This window comes from Etheostoma cragini, chromosome 6, assembly GCF_013103735.1.
Source record: "Etheostoma cragini isolate CJK2018 chromosome 6, CSU_Ecrag_1.0, whole genome shotgun sequence".
Taxonomy (NCBI): Eukaryota; Metazoa; Chordata; class Actinopteri; order Perciformes; family Percidae; genus Etheostoma; species Etheostoma cragini.
The window spans coordinates 24,482,741-24,507,601 of record NC_048412.1 but is presented as its reverse complement, the minus strand read 5'-3'; the positions used below and the strand labels follow the sequence as shown (position 1 = coordinate 24,507,601).

General features: G+C 38.7%; 1 protein-coding gene across 1 annotated transcript in view; it reads right to left on the bottom strand.

The window, feature by feature from the left end:
- The window catches only part of LOC117946119 (inactive phospholipase C-like protein 2), a 41,739-nt gene that overhangs the window by 11,142 nt on the left and 5,736 nt on the right, over positions 1-24,861 (bottom strand). Inside the window, exons 3-5 of the mRNA XM_034873979.1 lie at positions 9,853-12,336; positions 8,562-8,765; positions 4,150-4,225 (exon numbers count right to left, since the gene is read on the bottom strand). Coding sequence (XP_034729870.1) covers positions 4,150-4,225; positions 8,562-8,765; positions 9,853-12,336 — 2,764 coding nt within the window. The remainder of the gene's footprint in view (positions 1-4,149; positions 4,226-8,561; positions 8,766-9,852; positions 12,337-24,861) is intronic.

Genomic DNA, 24,861 nt, shown 5'->3' with positions numbered 1-24,861 from the left:
TGAAAGGATGTCAAGTGACAGAAGTGGGCATAACCTGATGATTGGTAAAAAAACAAAAAAATTACTCAAAAGGAAGAGGAAAAAACAAACAAAAAAAGCAGAGTTAAAGGAAACAGCAAGGGAGGATGATAGGGAAAACAAAAAGCCCCGGAAACAGAAAGAGAGAGGCAGCGTAGGCAGACAGACATGACGTTCTTTCACTGTGGATTAGCATCAAGGCATTGAACAGAGGAGGGATTTGTCTCCTGAGGAACTTTCCCACCTCCCCTCTCCCTCTCCCCTTTTTTTCCCCCCTTTTGCATGACTGAGTCTGAGTAAGGACATGTTTAATGTTGAGTTGGCTTCGCAGTGCAGTACTGACGCTGCAGCAACAGGCACCCCCAGCTTGTGAGGTAAATAAACCAAAGGGAGATGCAGCAGAGTCCCTACGACTACTGTGTAACACACTTTTGCAGGGGAAATTCCTAGCGAGGATGCACACGTTTCCGCTTGAAACACTAACATCAGCTGGAGCCGGTTCTGGCCCGTGTTGGTACTGTTGCCATGGAAACATGGCCTGCACAAGAGCGAGACCCTTAGGTATGAAATCACCATAATAGGTGTGGGGTTGAGAAGTTTTAGATCCTCTCAGCTGTGGAGACAAGACTGCCACCAGAGCCCAGGTGTGAAAATAATCTTCACCAACAGACAGAATTTACTATCACATTAGTCATCTTTGAACCTCACATCACACGACTGTGGCTAAATCACACATGCACCCCCCCTTCTGGGTTCTAACACACATGAACAATTATTTCTCTCTTCAATTTCAGTTTGCTATTCTGTAATCTATCGAACTGCTGCTTTGCACGTGAACCACAAATGTGCTGAAGAAGGTACACAGCTTCCTCTATCACACACAGACACACTGAAGGTTGCCTAGCAACATTTTATGGAGTCTGCCAGGCAAGAAAGGGGGAAGCTCATTCTCAGCAAGGCATTTCAGACTGATCTCTGTGAGGTAATGCTGCAAGACTACAACTGTACATGCTCACATCATGTCTCACAGCACGAAACAACTACAGTATGGAGTGGCCGATTAGAAGAGCTGGACCTGAATTATTTATTGGATAATTATTTCAACAAGAGATGATTTTATAAAATCATACCATAGAATTCCACATAATCAGACACAACAGCATACCAAGGACAAGCTTTTGATTGCTCAATACAAATGACAGCTACTGCTGCCTTTTTATTATTTATATGATCAATTAATCGACTTTCTTGATTAACGTAAAAAAACAAGACAAAGATCAAATTTTTCAGTACCCAAGACACCGTCTTAAGATTAATCATTGTACATACATAGCTATATGTCCCTTTTTATTCATATTAGTGGTCCTTACGGTTATATTGTTGACAGTTTTAATTTGTATTTGTGCCTTACTGTTCACCAGTTGACAAATGTGTTATAATCATGACAATTTATTTTTTTCCCACCTTATTGATCATGTTTTATTCTTGATATTTGCCCTCTACATAGGTGTACACTTTATAACTTTGTACTGCAGCTGCCGGACAACAATTTTCCTCATAAATAAAGTTCTAACTTCTCCTATTGTATCTATTGTATCTCTATCATATATGGCAGAATGAAGCTTGTTCAAAGTTCCGTCCACATTAAAGTGGATTTTAACACCAACATTAGCCCACAAATGTGGAACCTAAATGAGTTTTGGTGAAAGTAAATGTGTTTTATTGTCACATACAGTGAGGAAAATAAGTATGCTTATTTGCAGCTGTATGAATAAATAGTTAAAAAATCATACATTGTGATTTCTGGATTTTTTTTTTATTACGTCTCTCACAGTGGACATGCACCTACAATGACAATTTCATTAATCCCCTCCATGATTTCTAAGTGGGAGAACTTGCAAAATAGTGTATAATAATTTTCCTCACTGTACATGTTGCGAATTTCATTCTCTGCATTTGACTCATCCCTCAAGGGAGCAGTGGGCAGCCATTTACAGTGCCCGGGGACCTAGTACATGTTATGTGAAGGTGGGGGAAACCGGAGCACCCAGGGGAAACCCAATGAACATACAAACCCCTCACAGAAAGGCCCAGAACACCCTAGACTCAGACCCAGAACCTTCTTGCTGTGAAGACACAGTGCTAACCATTGGGCCACCATGCTGCTGACCCGGTGAGGGAAGTGACATCACTGTTGAGTTGCAAACACCTGACTATGTTCTCTGTTACTGCCTTTGCGTGGGTCTTTTTTTTGCGAGGGGAAAGTGGGCCCTGACTGAGCCAATGGGATGGATTATTCACAAATCTAATAGCTGTTGCTGCTGGAACGTTCTGCTTGCTGTAAACTGGGAATTGGGTTTACACTGACCCAGTTTCTACACAACAGACACGAAATCACACACACACACACACACACACACACACACACACACACACACACTTCTGTTCAGGAAGGAAAAGAAATCAATGCTCAAGTTCATCTGTTTGCCATCTGTAGTGTCCTAGTTTGCTGTTATTCATTCGACTATTGTTTCAATAAAAAACAACTTGGGAAATCAAGCGTCGTCTGTCCTCAAACAAGACTTTACTAACACTGAAATGGCTTTTTTTAAGATTATTTTTCCCTTTATTACATAGAGACAGAGGATAGGCATGAAAGGGGGAGAGAGATGGGGAATGACAAGCAGCAAAGATTGTTGCGTGTTAACATGAGTAAGTATTAATGTAGAAAAAGATATAATGTCTGGCAGACATCTCTTTCAGGTTTAAATAATTAATTCAAAAGAGTAACTTATATTCCAATGGAAGATGAGCAACAGGCAGAACTCAGGCACCACAACAATTGACAATACACACTTGCACATGTGCTCTATGAATCAAACTATGCTCAATTAGTAATTTTGTGCATTTTTGCACAATGTACATACTGTAAATAATATATTGTTGTAGATATGTAAATGGCAGGCAAAACAGCAGTTGGTCCTCAAACTAAAATAAGAAAGACTCTTATTATGATTACACTTATTATCATTAAAACTCCCCGCTGCACCGATAGATCTTTCTGATGTCAGTAAGCTCAACATCACAGCATCTTTTCCCCCAAAGCCACTAGCTGGTAATTGTTAAAGGCTGGAAAGTGGTCACACTGAAAACATCACAGACAAAACAGCACAAAGCCTTTGATCCCAGCATTGGATAAAAGACACAGTCCTTCGCTTCTCTGATGTTCCAAGACAATAGAAATTTAATATTTTATAAGTCCGTCCATCTGGAAACCAATTAAACTGAGCCAATGGTCCTATCTTCCACTCTCCCTTAGCTCTTCAATCAGTAAGATTGTTCTTGCCAGACAGTGCTGCATTAATGTAAAAACTACTTTTTTTTTTTTACCCATACGTCTGCACAGACTGCAATGCGTGTTACATTAAACAAGAATTGTCGTAAAATAAACACCTCTGAAAACCACAGGAGCAAGGCTAAAACACACCAAAAGGAAGAGAGCTGTTGGTCCTCTGACAGTATCCTATGCCAATGTTTTCCTTCTTGACACTGTGTCTGTGTGCACATTCTTAAATCCAGCAGAGCCTTCCCTGAAGAGCTGCCAATAAAACTTTGCTTCCCAGAAAAGCTGACTGAAGTTAGTTTACCCCTGGTTGCGTTAAGTCATTCTGTTACAATAGGCTAGAAAGCCAGGACTGCATGAACACATTAAATACACATGACGGTCTTACTAGTATCAAGCGTCCGTTGCAGAAAAGCTATACATGGACTGCCCCCGTTAGCTTTGATGTTATCCAATTCACTCATCTCTCTGAACCCTAAACCAAACCGTGTAATTAAAATACTGCACAAAGGCCGTTACTGGTGTGAATTAAACACCCCTGTCTGAACTGCAGCTTTCAAAGGGAAGCAGTGACTGGATCACATGCTTGAACACAATTCAAATGGTAATTCCACTTATGCAAATAAGCAAAGTGTAATCAGTTCCATTGAATTTCATTATCGAGTGATCTGCGTTGTGTGGCTTCAGAGAGATGGTGGGTCCATTCGTCAAGCATTCAGGAGCGGTCTAATGGTGTCAGAAAACTGCCTTTTATAGTTGTACGACTTTGCCATCTGACCATCTCTTACCTGCTTTTTGGGTTTGTAGAATTCTCTCATACAACCCCTCAGAGTTTTCTAGCAGAGTCTTGCTGGTCTGGATCATCTGAGAGGAGACAAAACATGTTTATATTTGCCTTTATTTCCACATCAGAAAAAAAATTGGCAACCCACAATAAAGCAGGGAGCAGTCTCCGTCTGGTGGTCGGGTGTTTCTATCCAGGGAGGGCTCAGAAAAACAAGCTGTTTTTACAGGCACGGTGGTGGGCGTGGCTGCTGAATTGCATTTTTGAAAGCCAAAATTAGAGGAAAGGAGACACAAGCAATTAGGGGGTTTATTAAAAGGTACGTTTTTTTCCTCAAACAGGAACAGTGTCTTGTCATCTGGAGCTATAAATGTCAACCCTGATACTTGGTTTTAAATGCATCGCTTTTAAAATAAAAAGGGAAGACAATCACAGTGGTATGATAAGGATGACAGTAAAACGTAAACATTTCAATAATCTTTAAACAGACCACTACGGTTTTATCTGTGAAATTGCAGCAGTAACAGATGCTAAGTTTAGCTCCTGTGGTGCTGTGCTCAACCCTAATTGAATGCAAAAACTCTGCTGACCTGCAGGTTGTTAAAAGTCTCATGGTGGCCGTTAAGGCAGACTTTGGGATCTTTTTAAATATTAAATGCCAACAACGCAGCCGCCCAACACCACCCTAAAAAACATCTGACTTCCTTACACAGGGACAACATCACAGTGGTGTTTCACAAGGTTAATGGCGCATAAGTTGCCTGTCACAGACAGCGGTAAATACATACTGAGTGAACAGGGTGCCCTAACAGGCCATCTGGTTCTTTCTCTTTGATTATCATAGTACTAATCTTAGTGAATGTTTAAGTGTTTCATCTGACGGAGATAATACAGTACCCAAATGTTGCACTGTTTTTTATTTCAATGTGTGCCTGCTGGGCACTGGGGCCTTTGTTTATGCAGGATTGCTGTAATTGACTTGTACATTTAGTTGTACACTCCCTAATTTACTAAAGTGAAGCGCAAGGTTGTGTCACTAAGCCAGGCCGCCCTGCTCTGGTGCCAAAATGGAAAGGAAGAAAAGAAAAACACCATGTTATTCTAGCACAGTTTCACAGCCACTCTCACACACACACTGAAAAAAGAGCAGTGATAAACATCATGCCCCTAACATCGACCTCTGAAGCATGCCAGCTCTGTGGACGGCCAGCAAGGGGAAGAGGCAGCGTAGGGGGGAGTGCAGGGGGTGTTAGGAAGAGCAAGGAAAAAAAGGAAACTTCTTTCAGAAATACAGGTGAACAAACGTAATGAGTAACACCCTCAAATTAAATCCCATTTTCACAATTTAGTTTTATTAAGTCAAGTCTGGTAAAATTCAGTTTTTCCTGATGTCAAATCTCATGAAAAGACCAAAACCAACAATTAATTGATCCTATTGACTTGATGTAGGCCTAGTTTCTGTGCATATAATGTCAACAAACCGTATTCCCCTGTACCATAGCGCGGCAATGTTGTCCAAAAACAATCAATGAGCCACACTTTTGCATTAATATGAACATGAGCACTGTGGTTTATTTTGAGTCAGTACCACATACACTATAGCACCAAATGCATTTATCACACATGCACTAGTTATTTCTGATTTAAAAAAAACAGTGCACAGTTAAGCCTTTTTCAAAGGACTAGTACTGTATATATTTGTGATCAATTTGTTAAAGATTAATGTCATTAGTGGGAATCAATAAACTTTTTTTTTTTATTAGATTTGCTGACTGTTTGTAGCTTAGAATTGATATCACGATTTTCTGCCACAGTTGTTTTTCTCCCAAAAGGGTGATGTGTATTGCACACATTAACCATGAAAAAACAAAAACAAATTGGCAGTACCAAACAGATTTGTTTCACCCTGCACTTATAGCACATTGTGCATCACCACAAGCCTGTACAGATAGAGTCATCGATGAAGAGAAAGGAGAGCACTGCAGTGCTTTAAAACCTATTTTAGACAGTCTATGTTTAAAACTCAGAGAAGAAAGTTGTAGTGTTTGTGATGCAGTCGGCTCGTAAAATTAAATGAGACTCAAAGTCATTTAAAAAAAATAAGAAAATCAAAGTTATGTAAAAATTAAATCTAGAAAACAGGGTAAATCGAGATCGTGATTTTATAACAATTAATCGTGCCGGCCTAAATAACACCAGTCATCCTTTAAAAGCACTGTGGAAGGAAAACATTTGATTAGCAACTCAGGCTTGATTATTGAATATTGTTTCTACTAAATTTGTGGTATTTTTTTTTTTTTTCATATTCATCAAGTCCTACTGTATCGTTCTGAGATCAATTAGAATTTGTTAGTGTGCTGTGCATCTTTATTGAAATTAGTTGATAGGGTGGACAATCATGCCCTTTTTTTTGGCATGACTGCATATTGTCCATCCCCTGATATCGGGTACTGTACGGGAGATAGAAGCAGCTTCATAAACCCTATAGTGAATCACTATGTTATGCTGAAAGCAGTCATGGTCATGACTAAGCGATTGTGGCTGTTTTGTGTCACTCCACAGCTGCAGTTGTGGCACTTAGAGCTGTGACACACGCTGTGATTACTTCCCTAATGGCAGAAGAGATTACCGTCTTGGTGGCAGATACCGCGTCTCAAATGTTTTTAAAAAGCTATTCTAATTCTAAGCTAAATGGGTGGACTGTGCCCCATTTGCACACTAAAGACCACTCTCTTGAAAATGCTGTCTTTAGTTGTATTATTATTCATATTACCCAAATATTACACAAATGCTCATTTATGTTGAATGTGATATTATCTTAGCAATACCATTAGGTATGTAACTAGTAACAAGTAAAGGGGGATACATGTCAAACAAAACAGACCTCAAAAGAATAAAATTACATAGTAATATGTAGGCTATGTATAGTTCTGACAAATCAATGACTAACAAATGGGCTTTGCATTGTCCTTGGTTTAATGTTTTAGAGATGTGTATTCCCAACTCATCTATTTACAGGACGGCACTTACAGCATCTGTTATGAACAGAAACTGAAATCTAAGACCACAAGCTGGCATTGTGCAGTCTCTCCACCTTCTCAGCACACAAATGGGCATAAATTGAGACCCAGATTTTGTTTTGCCAATTAGGAAGCAAAAGTCTTGATTTTGACACTATGCCTGGATTTCTAATGGTACTCTTCCATACATTATTTACAACTCTTTCAAGTGTGTCCTGTATTTGTCAGCTCTTTTTCAGATGTGCACCTACATGCTCTCCGTCTCCTCTGGCACTCAGGCCTGTAGCTTCGCACCACTTAAGCCGTTGCACTTAATATATTCCAGTTTGGTCCCCAAGCACTCGTCATTTTCTCCTCTCTTCCCTCCAACGCAAATTTCCTGGCACTTTTTCCATCAGGCCCAATTAACTAACCCTCTACTCATGAGTCTGAATCCAGCCGAGGGGTCACCTTAATCAGTCATTTCAGCATCATCACCTCTTCTCAGATGTTCATTTCCCACAGTCCCAATGGATAAAGTGTGCCATAAAAATAACGTTTCCATGCATTGAGTCTATGGAGTCCCATCTTTTAATATTCTAGGGGCAAGATGCTACAGCCAAAAGGATAGTGATCAATCTGATAAGATATACTCTAATTACTGGATGCAAAATTATAGTTAAGTCATTCACTTGTTGCTCTACTTCAGCCAGTGGAATTATGCAGGGGATCTACAGTATGTCTTGTGACTGAAATAATGATGGAAAGTTGACTTGCTCAACATGTGTTTAGGGTAATGGCGTTGTCTGGGAATAGCCTAAATGGCATGTTACATAACATGTGAACGTTGATTTTATTACTTAACAGAGCTCATGCCATGTTACCTAACAATATCTGTATGCTTCCAATAAAGTCCAGAAGAGCCACAGTATTGATATGATTGGAGTCAAAGCTTGTTTGTTTGGTGAGGTCATCATCACTTTGTTCTTTAGTGGATTGATGCATGTTTACATAGATAGATAGATACAAAAATAGCACAACTGCCAAATACAAAGTTGTTCATACAGCCAAATCCTCCTTAAACTACAATTAATATGTTGAGAAATATTATACTCTGTGCACTGCTGCATGCACAAGAACCACAAGGATTGACAAGAAAGTATAAGCAACTTCACCCAAAAATATCTTAAGATTAAAATCATGTGTGCCAATTTTTTTTTTTTTATTCGGTTTGTTTTGTATTCTTTTAGATTTTTATAACTGTGTAAAATCCCCTTTTATATTTTAACCACACAAATCAGTAATTTGTGTCTCTTTTTTTTTTTTTTTTGACAGTAATTTATTTGATCTATCTGCTGGCATCACATGTACTTCCAGGTGGTATTATTGTGCAAACAAAGTCTTTCAGACTACTCACCGTGTCATAGGTGGTGATGACTTTCTTGAGGACCTCTGGTAGCAGGCCTTGGGGCTCCAAGTTAGGGTACTGGTCGGCAAGATTGAACACCAGAAGGGGGCTGTTGTCGGGTCCAGTAAGTCGAGGGGAAAGGGCTAAGATACACTGCTTCAGGTTAGCCACTGCTGAAGGGCCGCACAGCTCTTTAAAGGACACAATGGCATTCTGCAGGGAGAAGAGAGAAATTAAAGCTGGGCTTACAAGCAGTTATACTGGTTTATACTAGCATAGCAAGCAAAACATATGTACACTTGTAAAAGTCTGAAAAGAAAGGGAATATATTCAATGTTGCTAAAATCTGGCATTGAGCTGCATTAAATAAATAACCACAACCCCACAGAGTAGTCAAAGGAAGTGGCTGGAAGTTCACTCATTACCTATGAGAACTTTTATTTTGGCACGTTAGCTAATCCTTTTGGACTGACACCAGTTTCACACGGAAATGGAACAAACACACACACACAAACGCACAAGAACACACACACACAAAACCTTCCTGTGAAAGCACAAATCTCAATCCATAAACATAAACGGACCGGAGGGACAAACTGTGACAGGACGGTCAAGATGTCTTATAGTCTCAAAGCCAGTGGCTGCAATATAAACAGGGCTACCAAAATAAATCCTACTACAATGCCTGAAGAAATACAACATGGGACCAACCACAGATTGTTGTGACATACCAGTAGAGCATTATTCACTGAATTTCTTTATGGAGACTTCAAATGAGGATTACAAATGAGGCATAAATGTGACATTAAAGAGAGAATGATGCCGTGCTCATGATTCCATTATCATAACAAGAAAGGTCTTGGTATGGATTTGTCTAGATTGGGAGCCGTTAAAAATAGCAAGTGCTAAGATTTAGACATGTTAACAGCCGTCTCAAGGCCCTGTTAATCTTCTGTAGTAGCTGCAGTGATTTTAACATCACACAAAAAATGCACAATTTCAAAAGGGATCTCATCACAATGTTTCTCAACTTTATTCCCGCATTGATTTTGACTATTGCGCACATAAGGATTAGATCAAATTTGATTTAATTAAACCTGGTGGTTTTGTGTACATCTTTCCAGGGGGTGGAAGCTTTTTTTTATGCTCAAGATTCTTTGTATTGAATCTGGTTATAAGCTTTACTTGACTCTGGGTAAAATTTTGTTCAGTCTACCCTTTCAGAAATAAACATTCCCTTGCTGGGAGATGGAAGAAAAAGTTAGCTCAATTGTGCACACATTAGCTCATCATGTCTTACCTGCATGTTTTCTCTGAGATCTGTTGCCTCCCTCAGTGGTAGCATGGCTGTTTTGAAGACATCATCCACAGCCTTGATCAATAACACTCTCATGCTGGCATACTCTCTACTTCTCTTGCCCTTTCGTACAGACAGTCCCCTTTTGTGTGGTTTGCCGCCCCCTCTTCGATTGGTTATGGCCACATGGACAAACAACAAGGTATGTGGCAGAACCTCGCCTGTTAGAGATTGTAGTGGTACATGGCGAAAACCGGGCTGGAGACACTCAACAGGGATTGTATATTGGCCAATAAATTCATCACCGATGTAGTCGTCATCTAGCACCACAAAGCGCACCATTGCAAGCTCAGGGAGATTGATTTGAAACTCAAAGCTCTCATCAAACAGAGGGTTGTCTCCATTCTGGTTGACCGTTTTAGTCCTTTGTTCAGCACAGTCAGCAGGAATTCCATGAATTTCCACGTACACGTAGGGGTCTACTACGTCGCCTTTGGCACCTGAGCCTTTGGGTTTTGGGAAGTTTTGTCCACTGATGATCTTGATGTGTAAGAGCTGTGGAGAAACACCAGGTACTGAATCTTTAGTGTTGGCACTAAAATATGAAACGTGCTCCCTCATGATTGCTGGACGCAGTACATAGCCGCAGTTCCCATTCTGACGGAACCAGCCGATGTTTAAATCCATCATCAGCCCAGGAGTCTGGTAGTTCATTGCCACAATTTGGCAACCGCACTTCCAGAAATCTTGTGGATTCATGTTGCTAGAGTCGATGCGCATGGGGCTAGGGTAAACTCGTGCAAGGTACTTTTTGTTGTAGTTAACAAAATCACCTGGGAGGTCACTGGCACAGCGACTGGCAAAGACCTCATTGAAAGAGCAAAGCTCCCATTGCTTCTGGTTCTGGAAAGATGTTGGAAAGTCTTTAAATTCCACGGACTTACACAAGGTCACAAGATCAGAAAGGTCCTTGGACAGCTGGAATTTTTTGGGCGCAATAGTCTGTTGTTCTGCAGACTCAATGCTCATCCTTTGAGACATTTCTGCCCCCTCATCTTCATCTGTCACCTCACCTTCTGAAGCAGTGCAGTTTATGCTCAGTTTCTTACCCTTCAGCAGGATCTTTCCCTTCAGTTCAAAGGGAGAGGGGAGGTAGCAGTCCTCAGGTTTTGGAGAATCTATGTGGATCCTGTCTCCAAGGATCTTCTTTAGGTGCTGAAACATGACTCTCTGCTGCTTCAAGGAGCAATGGTTTTCTAAGCACAGTAGCAGTGGGAACTCGGATGCAACAAAGGCATACTTGTTGATGACGTCAATGACGCTGCGAAAAACTATCTGTGATGTCATTGTGTGACCAGTGTAAATAACAGGTTCGTTATCGGGCCCATCCCACACATCCAGCTCTACACTGCGGCAGCCCATCTTGAGGGCACGGATATACCCTGTCACATCAGATGGACCTCTGAACTGATCTTCTATCAGATATGTGTTGTGGGATGCATTGATGTAATAGTGGGACAAGGGCTGTTTCATGTCTTGGCATACGGTTTTTTGTTCAGGGTCAAATATATGGCACTCTGGAGACATAAGATAATTGGTGAACCCGTCAAGAGAAAGCCAACCTTTGAGCTGGCCCTCTTTAGACGGTTCATATTTTTGAATGACGTCTATGCTGGTATCTTCACTGACTTGTGCCATTCCCTGTTCGGCCTCAAGAAATATCATTAAGTCCTTGGTATCCAGAAATTCTTTGTTACTGGAGAACTGAACAAAGAGAAAATAAATTTCTGGTCTGGTGCAAAGATCATGAAAGACCTCAATGAACTCATCTTTTGTCACATCAGAACCTGCTTTGTCCTTAGCTTTGTGAAACTCTTTGAACTTCAGTTCTATTTTCACATTTTTAAGTCCCGGGTTCAACTTTTTAACTAGCTGCACAGCAGCACATATGGTTATTTGTTTGCTGTTGTAACCGCCTGCCTCATCGAAAAGTTCACCCAGCCAAGATGAGCGCATGTTGTTCTGACTGCTCTCTATCATGTTCAAGGTGTGCTTCCCATAGGAGATCAGGTACCTCAGCCCTGTTACCCAAATGTTGGCAACATCTGCAGTGTTTGCCACCAGGTCCAGGGACTCATAGTTCTCCCCAAAGATGATTGAGAAGGCACAGTCCTCCGATATCTGATCATAGGTTCCATTAGTTCTAAAAGTGTCTGTATTTTTCCCTGTCCGCACCTCCTTGATGGATTTCACATCAATTTTGGCCTTTTCTGATTCCTTCTTCGAGGGCTCCCATCTCAAAGACTGCATATCGGCATCAAGGAGAAAGTAGCGGTGGTAGATGCGGGAATTGGATCGCACTTTTTTCAGCTCAGAGCCTTCCACCATTGCACTGATGCAGTCACTTGCACTGCTAATTTTCTTCTCTGTGGGCATGCTGCTGAATGATACAGTCTTCTTCCTATCTTTACGCTGTCTTGAGCTATCCTGCAGAGAAACAGAAAATAGTGCACAAATAAAAACCCTTCTGTAGATACTGAATGATAAATAAAAGTTGTATGATTTATAAGAAGAACACTGCTAAAAAAAACATCCGGTGAAAATCTTTAATTGTTTTTATCTTACAACAATAAGGAATATAATGCATGTCTTTCAGCTGTTTAGGTGTTCTTGCTTTCTGAAAAGTACCAGTTTGAAATAGAACATGTTTCCCCAATAGTGCTTTACTTCTCATCATTAGCTAACCAAATAAATCAAGTCTAAAAGGAGTAAATGTTTGATCCAAATTTACAGTCATTTGCAATCTTTCACAGCTGAAAGAAAATATAAAAAATCTATAATTGTTAAAATAAGCTATACCTTGACAGGATTTAAATGCTGCTCACTTTAATGAATAAGTAATAATTTTCAATTATTATGATAAATATAACTATAATAATATATATTTCAGCTAATAATTATCTAGGTAAGTAATATTTCCAATGCAGTACTTTATGAAAGTGGTACTGGTTTACTTATGTTGAAGATCTCAATACTTCTTCCAGCACTGCTGACACTTAAGAAGGCTTAAGAAAAGCATACCCCTGCTGGGACTACTTCACATTCATACATAACCTAGCCAATGCGTTGCTTGTGAAAAGGGTGAAAGGGGATGTATGTGCATGTATTTGTTTGTTTAAACTAATGACAGAACAAAATGTGGTTCCTGTGTTAATTACAGTTTATTTCTTTCCTCAAATTAATTTTAGATTTAGGGTTATCATTCCTTTAGCCAGTCTTTAGAATGATCACCACAAAAAGACCTGAAGTGGAACTGTTGACCTGCGGTTGTATGCCTCAGCCAATCAATCAAGTTGCAGTTTACATCTCTGTCCAGGCTCCTTACATACACAGTGTAGACTTGAAAACAATTTAATAAAAAAGGCATTATGTGTACTTCTTGGCAAAACATAGATGCTACACACACACACACACACACACACACACACACACACACACACACACACACACACACACACACACACACACACACACACACACACACACACACACACACACACACACACACACACACACACACACACACACACACACACACACACACACACACACACCTTCAACCCAGCCCCACACAACTATCTACACAATCACCACAGTTTCAAGGTGTGCACCCAAGATTGGTGTCAGCAATTCAGTATCCGACCAAACGCTCCCCGTCGGTTCCTGCGTTATTGCGTTACATTATGGCCCGAAAAGCATTTTTGCATAACATTATGATGTCACAGTGAAGTTGACTTTTTTGTATATAAAATGTCATTACTTCATCATTTTAACCTATTAGACATTTGTTGTGAAATGTCATAATTACACATTTTGTGAGGTCACAGTTACCTTTGATCACACAATCAGTTCATCAGTTCAAACATCCATGTCAAATTTGGAGACATTTCCTCCAGGGGGTGTTGAGATATTGCGTTGACAAGAATATGATACAGACAACCCGAAAACATAATGCCTCCAGCCACAGCTGCCGTCACAAAGACATACAAATGTTTTTGTAACAGGTTTCAGGATTTAAAATTATGTTATTTTAAATTACAAGTTTTCAACATGAAGAAAAAAGTAGATCTCCAACTTATATAACAATAAATCATAACACAACAAGCTGTCTGCTCCAATATACTGTTTGCATGTTACGTCCTTCCTTCCTGTTCCCTCTTTGTTCCCTCTGAACATTTGCTGAGCGGCACAGCAGCAACTTTATTGGGTGACTCAAGGTACCTGTCACTGTACATTATGGAGATACAACAGGAAATCTCCCTAAGGATAGTATCGCCTACAAATATACAGTCATCTACAGCAATCACATTTGTGACATTTTAAATAAATCCGGCTCTTTTTTTTTTTGATACAGCAGGTATCTTCAGCACAAGGACATCATTTTAAATTTTGGATTGTTTCAACTCATTTGACAAATTTTGCACCAGCCAAACCCTTGTTAATCATCAGGTGAAAGGTTAGTGGTACCACAGAAGCACTACATTATTTTGTCAACTATATGATGTTGCTAGGTTAATAATTTCCTATGCTGCACATTAGCAGAACTCATTGATGTTAATTTTCCTTTGGTGTTTAATGAAATGAACAAAGCCTTCACTGCCTCTTATGTAATCAAACTGAGCTGTGCATCACTCACATCACATCACACAGAAAGAACCGGCAACCATAAGCATGTGTTAAGGGAAGATGGACAAAGTCATAAGAAGGGGTTTAATAATAGGAATGATAAGTTACGTGTATGATTGATGGGGCTATAGCTACTTGACTATAATTGCATATAAGAAACTCCCTCCAGGAATTTGCAACAATTTACGCAAATTCAACCAATCACCGTGACTTCGATGTGACTCGTAATTTTGACCAATCACGGCAATTTTACCCCAAATTTGACCAATAACTGGAGTTTCCCGCAACTTCAACCAATCACAGCAGTCCCACGTGCCAGACTTTATGACTACACCGCTTAATTTCACAACTGACCAAGCGGGAGTGAGGACGGGTTGACATAACACACGTACGTCGCCAAATTCCTTTCCTTGTTTCAGATACAAAGACGAGACGTATGTGATTCAAACATCTCACAATTACCAACAAAACATACAGCCAAGACCATGCAAAACATTTCAGACCGTCCTGCCAAAAAACCTAATGAATGTGTTTCTCAGGCCGGTGAAGGAAATTAACTAACAAGCCCCTGATAGACATGTTCAAATATGATCAATTCAATAAATTATTTTTTGTCTTAAACCCATCAGCCATTTTCAGATTATACCAACATCTGCAGCACCCTGAGCCTTTTTGGTACGGTTACTAGGATAGCTCAGCCCAGAGTAGTTTTCCCCCCAAAATAAGTTACCTTTTCATTTTGAAAGGATTATACCAATTCTTTTTGCAATTTTCACTCTCTCTTGCAACTTCATTTCAACACTTGCATCACAAAAGACATCACAACTTTTAATGCAATTTCTTACAAAAGCTGCCACAAAACCAGTAATTTTGGACCGCAACAATTGCAAAAGAAGGCTGTGAAATCCTGAGGGACTGATAAGAGCTTTCCACCTGATAAACTTATATCTTTCTCCATTTACTTCACTCATTCGGCTGACATAAGAAACGTGACAATTGACTTGATAGATGAAATTGTAGCCGTCATTTTTTCACAAGACCAGCTTTTCTGTCGATTTTGAAGCCACCCATCATAAATCACTTATTATTGTTAGAAATACACAGGAATAAGCCTAGCTGTGCTGCACCACACACACGCACGCACGCATGCGAGGAGGAAAAGACAATTGATCCAGAGTGCTGCATACTGCTGACAGCACAGTCTGGGTCAGATTGTTTATTTGTTTACACAATTAAGGCATCAGAGCAGATTATAGCGTAATAAAACTAAACTGATGATGTACAGAAGAAGTTGAATGGCAACATTAAAAACATCTCAAATACAAAACACCTTTTTAACAGATCCAGGGAAGCCTGTCGGTGGCGAATTCTGAATATATTACGCAATGACTTTTCAAAATCAATCAGTATGAATCCCATCTGTGTGTTAGAGTATTGCAAAACAGAGAGGCTGACATATTGCAGGTAGAATCGTACACCTCTCTATGTATTGACCATGTCAATTAAATGCAAACATAATCACATTTTTTTAAACTGTCTGCTGCTTAAGGAGAAATTATTATATAAAAGGGGAGCTTAAAAATTAAATGCATGACTGCAGATAATCCTTATGATCTGGGCCAGAAAGTGAATTCACAGTCACTGATGATTGATTGTATGGTTCTTCTTCCTGCAGTATTAATTAACAGGAGCGGCATTCCAGGCATTCTTCTCAGGATTTCCCTCTGCTTCCTTTAGCACAAACTAGAAAACAATACTGCCCACACCCATCTCCTTCTATGCATTTGTTGTTATTTCCTGAGGACACTTTTCAGTCTCTGGTAAAAGTCAGATGACCCAGGGTGTTTTTGCAATAAGTATAGGCCAGTTTTATTAGTCCTTCAATGTTACCTTAAAAGACGAGATTGCCGTCATCAGATTGTCTATTATTCATCAGATATTTACATTATAGGGTATTTTCTTCTAGACTTCAATATTATTTATCTACAGTATGCCCATTTATGTTTCTTGAAGTCCAACAATAAACTATCTTCAAAGTGAACTTTGATCAAGATGTTTTGTATTCGCCAGGTCAAAGCACAGTGCCAAAACAAGCTTTAAAATTCTGAATACCTGAAAAGACCAAGTACTGTCAGAAGCACAACCTCAACTAGGAATTTTATCTTTGCTTCAAGGTTTCTGTGTTTTAGTGAAAATAGGGCCAACTGCTTTTAAGGATTTATGGAGAATAACTGGTGATAGTCAAGTCACCTTTATAGTTGCAAAGTAAGGTTCAAAAGGGTCTGTACATTTCTAGAATATTTCTTTTGCAAAATTTCAATATAAAAATAGTTATAACTTATTTTGGGCATTCACATTAAAAAAAGCAATAGATCTTGTGGCATTTTGTGGTTAATAGTATGGCCATATGGTTAATCAATTAGTAGAGGTACTCTTCTATTCCATTACAGAGGAATTAAGTAGAATTACAACCCTGTGCATGCACAGTGCAGTCTGAGCCAACATGCTTTCAGGTTTGTTATAAAAGTGTGAGTTTGAAATACAATGTCATCCGCCTCAATTTACAGCAAGAGTAAATACATGCCGAGTAACTGGTTTTTGATTAACAACTTATCCAATCCCCACCTGATGTGTGACCATCCTTTTGTGTTAATAACTAGCTGTCACTGAAGAGAATACTGCAGTGTCAGTGGGAAACACCAAACACACACTGTCATAAGATGCTCTTACTCACTTTTTGAACCCTGTAAAACTGTATGTGTTTATACAGTATAATGTCGGGGGAATCACAGTCTCTCTTTCATTGCTGAGAGAAATTCTTGCATAACTGTGGCTCAACGGTGCTCATGATCCATTTCTGAGTTTATTGTTCTTTTTAGTTATGTTCACAAAATAAAAGGATATCAGACGTTGCCAAGGTGTTTCATAATAACGAGAGAATAACGAGGCTAATCCCAACAGGCTCGCCCTGACAGGGGATATTACTTTTATGTCTTTACATATTCTTTCAATATATACTTGGTGTTTAAATCAGTGAATGCAACAGAGGGTAAGTTAAAGAGAGGCAAACAAAAGAAGAGAAAATAAAACAACAGTGAATAAGTAAAGACTGCTCACAGATCCCATAGGAATCTGAATCCCCTAATGGACTGAATCACGCATTTCTTTCCGGCTCAGTGAGCAGTTATGAACTGTCTGTACAACTGAGGACATGACAGGGGACCTATTACTTCCTGCTCCACTGTTCTGCAGCATAAATACACTTTTTAGCTTTCACAATAATCTCAAATCTATTCATTGTGAAGAATCACATCAGTGATAAGTCTACCAGACTTGTACAAATGTGACCCTATCGTTACCCTAAAACACATCTCTATTGTTTTAATGTACAATCACTAATGGTGTTTATGAACACTCCTACTTAGTGATCAATTAGTCTATGTTATAAAACTATAAATTAAATGTTGGCATCTTGTGCACACATTCCTTTTGGAACCGGAAACAGATTTATAATGTTCTGTGGCACAATTTTTTTTTATTAAAATTAAAATCTCAGTCCCATTATTAAGCTTCAGACGCTGAATCTTTCTCTATCTCTGGATTAGATCCAAGACTGCATTAAAGTCTCCTCCACTACCTACCCAGCAAGCTAAGGCAACAAAGTGGTTACCTAAGAAGCCCATACACATCCCACAGCTCTAACAGTGGGATATGTTCCTTTTTTAGGACTAATAGCCCAACCTAAGAGTAAATAAAGAAAGGATAAATAAAGAAAGGACATCCAAAAGTGGTCACCACTAGAAATCAGTTAGCCTTTAGAGCTTCATATTTGATTGTGAGTTAAAGAAGAGTATTATAATTTGACAATTTCCACATCTAAGTTTCTTGCTTAACATACTGCTGATAGGGTAAATCTATGGCTTTAGATTAACGTTTAACTCTCGTACGCCTGAATATTGTGGCAAATTACAAAGGGAAGTTTGCATTAAGCCCATTGCACAGATATTGTCCTATCAGATGCAATAACTGACACTTAACTGCCAATCGAAAGGTTGGCGGTTCGATCCCTGGCCCTGCAGTCCCATGTTGAACCGAGTTGCCTCCGATGCTGTGCATTGAAATGTAAATGTGTGTGAGTCTTTATCTGATGAGCAGTTGGGACCTTGTACGGCAGCTTTGGCCACAGTCTTTGAATGGTAAATGGTTCCTGTAATGTAAAAGCGCTTTGAGTAGTCGTAAAGACAAGAAAAGTGCTACATAAATACAGGCCATTTACATACACTTCATTTACTTTATATGTTGCATCTATTTTCTTTCTCCACAGATTTGGGATCATGCTGAAGTTACATTAAAAAGGTAAGTACTGTTGTTTTTGTAACCTGGACCCTATTTTCCTACATTTGTGTCTCTAAGTGACTGATGGGAACAACAATCTTTGACATTGATCCAGTATGAAGCATCAATCACTCTCATGCATTTTGAACATAATACACTTGAATCTAATGTTGTCTATAGGTTTGACTAAGTGTTAGGGATGATTTACGATTTGGAGTCAAGACTCTATACCATATCATTTGTTCATGATAACTTTTATGCTATATACAGTAATTAGCAGGGAGATTCATTGCATCAAACCAACCACTACTTATTTCTTCCCAAGGTGCATCATCAAATAACAATACTGTGTTAACACCACCGGATATGTCCAGAAGGCAGAGAAGGTTAAGAGAAAAATAAATCTAATGTGTGGGAAAGAGAGATGGGAGAGTAACTCTGTGATAAAAAAAACTAGAACAAAATGAGTCACAAGGAAAAACAACTGGTGACAATAAGGAAGAGGAAATACATATTTTGATATCCAGTTCAGTTCACGATTTTGTACTAATGCCAAACAAGGATCACATTCTGTTATGTCAACTTTTCAACATTGGTGCAACAACACCTTTTTCTCTGCTCTGCACTGGGTTTGTGTGTGTGTGTGTGTGTGTGTGTGTGTGTGTGTGCGCAAAGCCCCAACCCTGTGATAAAAGAGATCAAACAAGAGAAGAGAAACAGCGGAACCTAAAATAACAGCAAAACGTACTAAAAGACTTTCACACTGAGCTGAAATGGAAACCCTGAACTGGAACACGTGTCTTTTGGTTTGATTAAAGGAATTCATTTTTAAAGCTTCTCTTATTCTACAGTATTGAAAAAAAAAAAAAAATTGAAAATCCAGATCTCAAAATTAATAAATGAAAATCTACCTAAAAATCTACCTAAGTGTTCCTTTTGTAGGATTAAAAGACTCAAGAACAGTTTCTTCCCTTCCTCAAAGCCGTAACCACTCTGAACTCACACGTGCACCGACTTCACTTCACAGCCTACCCCCCGCCTTTCTTCTTCCCACCTAATGTGCAATACTTAATATGTAATACTTTAAAAGAAACTGAAATCCTGTGTAATTTAATTGTTGTAGAGTATTTATTTATTAGTGTCAACTGAAAATCCTGTGCAATGTCATTACTGTGCAATATTTAACATGTAATCATTTACTTTAAAACAATATTTAATTTTTTTACACCGATAACTGCAATTTTATAACTATTATTTTCATAATGTGTATACAAACCATTTTTATCTTTCTTACTATTTTATATATGTATATAGTGGTCTCTGGAACTGTGCACACCCCCCCCCCCCCCCCCCCCCCCCCCCCCCCCCCCCCCCCACACACACACACACACACACACACACACACACAGACCTTTTTGATTTTGAACTACTTATATTTTATTCCATGTTACATTCCTTCTTGTTGACGCTGGAGAGGGGTTGCTTCAATCTCGTTGCACAGGTATTGCACATGTGTATAATGACAACAAAGGCATTCTATTCTATTTTAATAAATGCAGGGAGACCTGTCTAGTTTAGGGGTGGGGGAAAAAAAATAAATAAATTGATTCTTAGATGCTTCACGATTCTCTCTAGAACAATTCAATGCTCGATTCTGATAAGTTAATAATCAATTATGAAGTAAATGTGTAAAAAAATAAATGTTGATTTTTATGTAAAAGTTACTGTCTTCAGACATGTACAAATCAGAAAACAGAGTGACTGAACAAGGTTGGGATAATGGACAACAACTTAGAGTACAGAAAAAAGTTTTTACACACACACACAATCTAATAAGACATGCACAAAATAATTAGGCTAAACACATAAAGGCTGTTGATCTACTTTATCACATTACATCTGACCACCTCGTGTTCCATCTTCTCCACCTTTAAACATGACTGAGCCTCTGACATGGAAGATCACTGTGAGAAAAGGTGACTTTTACGAGGATGTTTACGGCTAAAACACGGAAAGACTACAAACTAAAAACCTCAGTAGACAAAACATTTCATTAAAACTTGTGTATCAAATACTGCATATGTCAAAATTAGTAAGTAATTGATTACTATTCATTTTTCAAAAAAAGTATCTCTCGTCAGTATTCAAACAATGTGTTTGTTAATTGGAGGGGATTTAGTTGATGTAATATAACAGACAAACAAGTCTTGGTTGTGTCTCTGCATTAAAAGAATAGGCTTCAGTCGCTGGATTGTCTGACCTATTAGGACCACGTACTCTATTGCATAACACTGGTGGGTGGATAAAAAACAAATCGACAAGAACATTCAACAACATTACATAAGCCGTTAAAAGTGACAACAAAATCTTTAATATGGTCCAAAAATGTCCCATTTGTCAATATGAATTACTTTACTGAGAGCACTGACACTATAAAATGTTTTCTTGAAATTTAAAGTCAAATCTGCTTTTTTAATGGCAGTATTTCAGCTATGAAAAGGGAAATGTTGCCAAATATAACTCAAATGAGCTGTGAGAAATGGATAAGGAAAATTAAACCATTAACTAGAGGGAAAAAAACAACAACAAAAAACACCTTAGGTGTTCTGAGTTCATCGTTCACTAATTTCCTCCAAAGTGTTCCCTATGGAGCTGTTCCAGGGTTTACATCTTCTTTTAGGTTTATTAGCTGTAGGCTTTGGGAGAAAGGACTCATGTTCTCAAATAATGATCAAGCCATTAACCACAGTTACAATAAATTAATTTGTTAGTTCAGTAATATTAATAGGTATGTTTCAACAGTTATCACAGTGGTGTTTTCACAAATCATGTAATGTTTCTTTTAAATACTGGATAGGGATTTGGGAATAGGACAAAAGACAACATACAGCAATGAGTCCATAGCCCCTGAAAAGGATGACTTCAATGTTACCAATAGGCTGCTGATTAATTTAAGCCTGTAAAAATCATCTTTGATCTCTGGCCTGCAGATATCAGCTAAATGAAAAGAAAGGTAATGGTCTCCCTTGTGTCTATTTCTGTCTTGCAAGCTAGCTTTTAAAATGGCTGCTTAACCCTCTCCTGGTTCTCTGACATTTATGGCTAGTGTGAAAAATTAACCATGAGAGACATGTCAACCACCAAGCTGAGCACAATTACAGTTTATCATTACCAGTACTATTATTTCTGATATCATAGTGAGCATGCCTCCTTCCAATCTGTATGAAGAGTCCACTTCAGATGGAATAAGACAAGATAAAAGGAACACTTAGCTGGTCTCCTCTGACATTACAATGCAAACATGTACAGCCAACCATTTCAGCAGCAAACCTCCACCTTATAACATGGCTGTTTGGCCCAATGTATACCTCACCTAAGGATTGACTGGATCTACTGGATACGAAACCCATTTTCCTACTGTACAATGTAGACCCATATATCAGCTATTAGTGTTATGAGCCACACTGCGAATGCAAAGTCCATGTGATAATAGAGATGGACAATGGGTAAACCAAAGATTGTGGTCTCATTTATAAGCAGTTGTAGCACACAGTGAGGAACAATGCATACTACTACATCTTATAATTAGGCCAGCCTGCAAAGCACTTTTAGCAGTGTAATCAAAACAAAACAATGACACAATCTATCATTAGAGTTACCCTTGAAATACCTGGGTGAGGACAACAGCACTCGTGTAAATCAGCTGAGCTGATAAATGAACAAGCAATGATTCAGGTAAATGACTGATCAATACTGCTGCAAGTCGCCTTGAACACATGCAGCCACAATCAGTGAATGTGAGACAACAGCAGGATGGTTGTCAAAAGACCTTTAAGGGATTACCACATCAACTGCCAGTGGCATTGGGTTGAACAACTGGATTACAATCAAGCATGTAAGGTGCATTGCTCAAAGAAAGTTTGGGTTAAACAACAATCTGTCAGTGGACATTTTAGGCTAAATGATTGGAACTTCTGCTACCCACTTAAATAAACAACAATGTGCAGGAGGCTGGACATGAAAGTTGTTATGACAGACCTGCCCCCACTGCAAAAAAAATAAATCCTGAAGGAAACACTGATTCCCCCAATTTATTTTACTTGCTTCATTTGATACTACAAATTTGGCCATGGCTACAATTACTTTGTTCCTGTGTAGGTACTCACATAGACTAATGTACTGTAGCATATACCAGTAATTATTGATTACAATAAGTCAGACTGCATGTAACGTGTTGAGAAACACTGAAAGGAGGACTACATTAGCATTACAGGTGTGCACTATACTTGATATACAGTAGACATATTGAAAGCATCCTTTTACTTAAAAGTTACAATAACATTTTGTCACTTTAGGACTTTAGGGAAAAGAAATCCCAAAATATTGCATATCAATATATTCAGAAGTATTTTATGTAAATCTCCCACATAACACTGTCTTTCAACTGTGCCAAGTGTTAAAGCTGATCTCAAAAATATCTAAAAGCATTACTGTTAAATGTATGTATGTATGTATGTATGTATGTATGTATGATGCAGCGTGCATATATGGTGCAAGATGTAAAAATTACAGATGGTATATAATTGCTATTTTGCACATAAAGCAAAAGTTGTCTTCATGGCAAAGTTACCAACATAACTAACAACTACATGATTATCGCTTACAGGAGTTAAGTCAAAATTAAGAGGTTAATTCAAAGGAAATCCAAATTTTCAACAGTTTTACAAGAACAGGTGAACCAAATTTAGTGTATACTGTTAATTTTTGCTCTTTTGTCGTTACCTTAACGGGAGAAAACTAGTAATAAAATCCGACCTTGGCTGTGATGCACTGGTCTGAGTAATGCAGGCATTGCCACTGAGCCTGACTGAATGATAGGATAGAATACGATGATTTCCATGGAGAGACTTGTCTTTGACTCCCAGCACTGCTGGTCCACCATAATTAGAACCATATTGTTTTCCCTTTTAACAGGGTGATATCACAAACTCAGTTTGTTTTCCTCTCCTACCAGAGCTGTGAAGTAAGTGTTTTTACCAAGCAGTGGAAATATCCTCTTTGTTCAAGAGCACGTAGGGTGAGACATAAGGGTGGGAAGAGAAGTGAAGCCAGGGGCTTATTATTCCTCGTGCCACTGGCCACCCACATGGTTACAATTTAATGAAGACGACAACGTTTAAAATGAACTAGTAAACACCTAAGCCATAACTCAAGCTATGCATAAGTGCCTTAGTATCACGTCGTTGCTCTGTAACCTAAACATATGCTGCTCCATCTTTCATGCTGCAGTTAAACTACCTCATTGGATATTTTAAGTGCACGAACAGCTGTAATTTAAACTACAAAGCAGTCAAGGTGTGCCTAACTCTGCCAAGGCTGTCCACATCTCTAGATATTTTAATATTAGAACAATAGTGAAGTAACGTTGTGGAGGCAAATATTTTTCCATTCAAGATTTTAAAATAATCTGCTGACTAACAAAGACAAAAACAGTTATACTAAAGTGGTACTACACCCCAAATTAATCTTTAGTATCAAATATTTTTAAAAGTTGAATTTTGAAATGAAATTGAAATATGGCTGTTAAAAATGCATAGTTCCACCTTTACATAGAAAATGCGGTCATAGGTTGTGGTCAACTTGAAAACAAAATAACAGTTAAATTGGTTTCCATAGAATCAATAGATCCATACATAATTCTCTAACCTCTTGTGCAGCATAATACTTTTCCCCTCATTGTAATCCATATGTTCAGCATGTCACAAAAACATCTTAAATTGAACTTAAAAAGAAGAGCCTCTGCATTAAATTATGGACAACACACAGACGCACAATATATGAGACAACGATATAAGACAACGGTTTGAAATATAGAGAGAATAATCATGGACAGTGAGAGGTTTTAGATGAGCTTCTATGGATGTACTAGTACTTGAAAACTTGCCATCATTAAGCCCAGTTCAGAACAACGATTTCCAACAAAGACTTGAT